The sequence below is a fragment of the Bacillus rossius genome, chromosome 12 (assembly GCF_032445375.1).
Source record: "Bacillus rossius redtenbacheri isolate Brsri chromosome 12, Brsri_v3, whole genome shotgun sequence".
Taxonomy (NCBI): domain Eukaryota; kingdom Metazoa; phylum Arthropoda; class Insecta; order Phasmatodea; family Bacillidae; genus Bacillus; species Bacillus rossius.
This window is the reverse complement of record NC_086339.1, coordinates 54075260-54081794: the sequence shown is the minus strand read 5'-3', so window position 1 is coordinate 54081794 and position 6535 is coordinate 54075260. Positions and strand designations below refer to the sequence as shown.

The following is a 6535-nucleotide window of genomic DNA, read 5'->3' as shown; positions in this document are numbered from 1 at the left end:
ATCAGTTTCAAATGATGCAACCTACTAAAACTAAACATGAAACTTTATTTTTGGTCAAAAATGGGGGTACCGGTACTAACCGATGTACGATGTGCAAAAATATTTGTACCTTGTCTTTTTTTAATTTTGTGTAGTAAAGGTTTTTAAAATTTTTTGTAGTCACTTAGCAATTTGCCATAGCAGTAAATCATTGAACACACGTTTTGGAGGACATGGTCAGATTCCAGTCCTCTAACTTGATTTAGGTTTCCCAGTGCTTCCAGAAACCTCTCCAGGATGTAGGCTTTTGTGAATCCTCTTTTTGTTTATTCCAATTTTGAATAATATATTAAATTATTTAATAATATAGAATATTTACGAATCAAATTAAAAAATACAGTGATATTTTTTTACACACTTCACAAACACAAAATACAGTAGAAATAACTATATACAGAAGGAACTACAATAGAGTGGTGTAAAATGAAAGAAAATAAAAAAACTGCAATGCTTTTTCTTAAAGCGAGAAAATTTTAAGTTGTTTGAAAGTTGTGTTGTCAATCGACTGATTATATAAATAAAAATATAGCATATTTTATAGTGTCTTTATTGTAGTCACAAATTATTTTGAAACCAAAATATAGCACGTATGTACTATGCTGCCAGAGAAATAATTTAAATTTCTTAGTAAATCTTCATAGCTTCATACATGTTAACCTCTTCTCATTTTAAATATCTTTTTAATGAGTCCCACTTTCTGTATGTATTGTCGCGGGGGGGGGGGGGGGGGGGTCGATCGGTCGGTTTTACGGTGGATTGCTAGTGGGCGCCACCACGTGGTACGGCACGTGGACCCGGTGAGACTCCTAACTCAGGGCGTGACGTCGCCCATGTGAGACGTGATATCCCCCCTTGAAAACATCTAGCACTAATTCCTGCCCGCTCTCAGCGTCGGGCACGCTTTTCCCTACGAAGTGGGCTCTCAGGCGTCCCACACGCCGTCACTCTCCATGTGGTCACACAGATAGAAAATAAAAGAATAATACGTGAAATTCACACACCTGATTTATTCCACTAATTCCGCTCACACTCGTACACGGTTGAAACTATACAAAACGCCCGCAGCACGAATCGGTTTATAGGTGATGAGCCACCACGTGGTCACATGTTAAATTACGTAATACGAGGAAAAAGACAGAGACTGGTCGTAAACTAATTAATGAAATAGTCCCCCGACCGAGAGTAGCTCCGAGGACTAAAAGAAAGTGATTGAGACGAAATTAAAGTTAACAGAATTAATTGGCAGAGAATACAAGCGGTGAGGTCCCCGAAGTGCTGATGCGTCTGCTCTCGGTCGTTGATGGCGGAAGACTGCCGGTGAGGTCATGGCTCGCTCGACTAACATGGCGTCCTCCCGCCGAAACAATTGCCGTTAAAAGATATTAGCGAATTCGTGCCACGGGAAACTAAATTAACATGACAAGATTGCATTGAAAATTATGTAACAATTTTTGAATGAAGAGAAAAGATTGTACAAATAATAATTATTAAGATTGAAACGTAATTATTGCCTGGCTTCGGGTTTCCTCGGGAATGTCCGGAAACGCTATGATATTTTAATACATTATTTAAAAATGAAAGTACATAAAACCCTCCCGGCTGATCTGCCGTCACGTTGCACTTAGGGAATATAAAAACAAACAACACAATTATATATACTTATGTTTTTAGGGGTGCGGCGCACTGGCTTGACAGCGCCCTCTTGCCGGGCGAGCACACACGCACGCCCACGTACGCACGGGTAGGCGGGAGGTTTGAATGGAGGGTGGGTGGTGTTTGGGCGGTGGCATATCGGACTTACAGGGGCCGTAGGCCCGGACGATGTCAGTATTGATAATGAATAGGAACAAGACAATATGGTGAACCACAGTAAAACTGAAATAACACCAACAAGTCTGTCAGTACAACATAACTCTTAAATACAAGTTACTACACCTTAATACACCAAAATGCAGCTAAAATCATTAAATTAATCAGCTTTTTTAATCAGAACTTACCTCATATTACAAAAGCATAATATTTTAATATATTGAATTCAATTAATGTAGTTTATTTACCATTAAGTTTGCACTAAAATGTATTTAATTAAAAGGTTGGTGAATTATTATTTTTTATCTGGCAACTCATTTTTACATTACGACATTGGTGCTTTTTTCACGCACATCAATACCTGCAGTTTATTTTTATTGTTCTGAGTTGTTAGAAATCCTTATTACAAATTATGTTGTAAAAGTGAAGCGAGTATCAGTTAATTTTACACTTTTGTACATATTGTGAATCATTTAAATGTTATATTTCTTGAATAATGTGATATTATTACATAAAAAATTTAAACTATAATGATAATCTTCTATTTTATAAATGAAACTAGCCTTAAAATAAAACTGTAAAATCTTGTCTCCAGTAAGGAATAATCCAATTTCAAATATTTAATCCAGTAGCAAATTATTCAGGAATACAGAATAACTTTGCAATACTGGCACATCCCTCAAAGACAGTCCTTGGCAATAGACGGTGGCTGTGACTCAGTTGCAGGACCACCTGTTGTGCAGTCGCAGCGACCAGGCCCTGCCTGCGACCACGGAGCAGATCCTCCGCAAGCGAGCGCCCTCGGAACTCCCGCGTGGCCCGGCAGCGAGCTGTCTCCTGGCAACAGATGCCGAGTGAGTGCTGTGTGTGTGTGGCTGCTGTCTCGCGTACCACTCCAAAACTGCGTGATGTGCCACACGTCGGTACAATACCAAGAATAGTTACAAAGTACCTTACTTCAAACCATTAAAAAGTATACTTCCAGATCCCTACATGAAGTTTTACATTTATCATCAATTCATTATTAAGTATGAATAATTGGTGTTTTCAGGTGCATTATGATGGAATTTCACTGTAACTGAAATTTCACTGTGATTTTGTCTGTTTAAAGGTTATAAAAAAAAATTTGAATGGATTTTTAGGCTATTATTATTAAAGAATGATTCCACTATTCTTGCCAATAAAAAAATATATATATTAAAACCAAAACATATTTGCATTAAAATTTTTATGTATTGAATATATTCAAAATGTTTGGATTTTCCAATATTACATTACCAACAGTTTACAAATTTTTGCCTAAATATTAGGGTCTTAATGATTTCAAAAGATATGCCACACTAGTAGCATGTAAAGCTTAAAATTTTTTACCTTATTCCTTAAATTATTTAAAGAACTAGTATATTGGTAAACATCTTCATAGATCAAGTGCTCAGTCTTTGTGATAATATAATAGTCTGGTCGCCAACCCATTATACCTGGAAATGTTGGAGGACAAAGATATTTTGGCTGATTCTTATTCAGCTTTTCCGCTGATTACGAATCTGCTGGGTGCCACTTTGTCACCCTTGGGCAATCGCCGCCATTTTGAAAAAATGGCACCCGAAAAGACGTTTTTGATCATATTTAATTAACCGTTGGTCTTACGTAAATTTCTGTAGTTAGATGAAATGAAGATTGTAAAATTCTTCACAAAAATGACGTATTCAATATTTTTGATAAACTTTACGGTTTTATCGCAATGAGAGAAATTAATGTTGCAATTTAAACATTTTTTTCTTTTATTCGACCTGAAATACTAAAATAATGTCCCAAGCTGTTAAGTCTTCTCGTTTTATTATTATATATTATGTTGTAAATGATATCTAGAAAAATGTTTTAGCAAATTACAATTTGAACATTTTTTATTATGCTTATTATGATCACACTACCACATTCGCCTATATTTAATTAAATGTCATCGAAACTACATTTAAATAACCAAAATTTCCCTCAAAAATTAATTTTTATAATATAAATTGTTGTTATAATAGGTTAGTTTGTAATTTACACACGTATCATATGAATAAAAGTTTATATTTTAAAGTGTGTAACAAACAATAACACATGTTTATGTTTATATAAAATGATATACAGTTCCTCGGAGCATTTAGATGTCACAGTATTTGAATGTTATATCTTCCTCTTGATTGTGATCATTTAAATTTCTTGTATGGAGGTTGAAACACTCTTTGCCATAGCACTTACAAAATAAAGTACATGGCAATTTTCCGGCACAAGTACATCTGATGGAAGAGCAAGGTTTCTCTGAACAATTGCATTTGATAACATTCAGGATGTCTGCTGGAGCAACTGCCACCTCTTCAGGCAATGCAACAGGCTTCAGGCTCTTCATTGTGCCATCTCTTGCCCAACCATAGTTTGTGGGGTCGATGTCGGGAGGATCTGGATCTTCAGCTGAATACCAGTGCATGACTTGCAGATGAGCCCGTTTTACATTCTCAACGAAAGCCTCCGTTGTAGGAGGTAGTGATCTTAGAGGTGGAGCAACGTTCCTAGCACTCCCAGTTCTTCTTGACCACACCACAACGCGAGCTTCGGACATTGTCGTCACATTTCTGGCTCCGTAGCATACTGCTATTAATTTGGTTGCCTCTTTTACAATGTCCTCCATTTTAGATTCTACTTTGCCCACGTTCTCTAAATTCGTCTGACTTCACTTGTCTGAGAATGGTGGCCTTACCCAAGCCATACAGATAAGCAACACTATCGCATCCTGATATCGCATGAGCGCATTATATTTTAGAAACTATTGGTAAATGGTTGCCAACTGTATCTCTTATGTCAATTGTTTTTCTCATGGCTTGTAGATGTCTAGTAGACTTCGCATGTCATATTCAATTTTTGTTAGTAGTAACAGAGAAGCTAGAACACATCTGTATCATCAGAAACTACGATTCTTCTCTTCACATTGGTCGACTTTACAACGTTGATTAATTGATGCAGCTTCTTCATGAGTTGATTTTAAATAGACCTCTGGCGTGATAAGGCCTTCCATTATTTTATTGGTATTGAATCTCTAATCGTTGCAACCAATTTATGGCTTGGTTTTGAATCTTTACAATTTGCCACTAGTACCTGGCAAACTAGGCCAATCACTTGGACTTTATTTTCGGTATTGTTTGGAGGAAGACTCATAGTCAAGTGAAGCTGGAAATTTCTACAGACTCCATTCTTTCTTGATTGTCTGGTTGCAGACTTTATGCTGTAATCAAAATACCTATCAAATACAATATACACATCACTTTGTACAATGAACTGGATCACATACTTATAAACATTATTAGCTAGATCAAATACAGTGCCTGAAGATGGCCAGTGGACGACCCAAAGTATAGCACACCCATCGATGACTGTTACATCGGGAGAAGCTATCAATCTTGAAAGAGCCATGGAAGCCAGTTTTTCTTTTAGCACACTTTTTACTGCTTGTAACTGGCGCGAGCTCGTAACACAAAACTTTGTCAATCGATAGATGACGTAATAAGACCAATGCACTGACTGGGCTGTATATGAGAGCAGTATCAAATACAAATGTATCACCAACTTTTACACTGCTTTTTATGGTTTGCATCGTAACCACTGTTTGTTTCAAAGGTGCATGAAATCCGCCTGGTAATGTTTTTTTTTAAATCTGTTAATCCAAGACTACCTAATTTGATAGCTTTCTCCACATTCACCTTTTCCATTGCAATTGAACCAGTTACAATGTTAACTAGACCATTTAGGTGTTCATTTGGATTCAGAGGATTAATGCATGTTTGTAGTTTATCATGTATTTTCTGTCGATCTTCCATATCCGACTTTATTCTAGATTTACTTTCTTCCTTGTGATGATTTGCGTGAAGTGTTACACTTTTGTCATTTAAATCACAAAGATCTTTCACCAATTTGCTACTTGTATGGAGGCTGAGAGCCCAAGTATTGATTGTTTTGGGCTGCGTTGTTATCCCTATTAGTCCTCCTGGTCCTTTTCCATACCGCATGAAGGTTGTTTCTATAAACATGTCCGACCACATTGGGTACACGTCGTTTGTCCTAAAGCGTTTATCCTAATTTCGTTTGTCCTAAAAATTAGGACAAACGACGTTAGGACAAATGACTTTAGGACAAACGAAATTAGGACAAACGACGGAATAGCTTCAAAATATTTTTACTCTGAGTTTTAGGACAAACCACTTTAGGACAAACGACATTAGGACAAACGACTTTAGGAGAAACGACTTTAGGACAAACGACTTTTAGGACAAACGACGGTTCCAGTATCGATAAATCCTTACTCTGAGTTTTAGGACAAACGACTTTAGGACAAACGACATTAGGACAAACGACTTTAGGACAAACCACATTAGGACAAACGACTTTAGGACAAACCACATTAGGACAAACGACTTTAGGACAAACGACTTTAGGACAAACGACTTTAGGACAAATGACTTTAGGACAAACATCTTTAGGACAAACAAACTTTTAGGACAAATGATTTTAGGACAAACGACAATATGAAAAACCAAGTTAGGACAAATGACTTTAGGACAAAAAACTTTGAGTCAAACTATTTTATTTGAAAACCACAGAGCATGTGAGAACTTACAGTAATAGAAAACGTTTGAAAAAATGTTATATA

General features: G+C 36.6%; 1 protein-coding gene across 2 annotated transcripts in view; it reads left to right on the top strand.

Moving 5' to 3' along the window:
- The window catches only part of LOC134537949 (gastrula zinc finger protein XlCGF7.1-like), a 40382-nt gene that overhangs the window by 15071 nt on the left and 18776 nt on the right, over positions 1–6535 (top strand). For both annotated transcript variants that reach the window (XM_063378956.1, XM_063378957.1), the window contains exon 3: positions 2569–2702. In XM_063378956.1, the coding sequence (XP_063235026.1) occupies positions 2569–2702 (134 nt within the window). The remainder of the gene's footprint in view (positions 1–2568; positions 2703–6535) is intronic.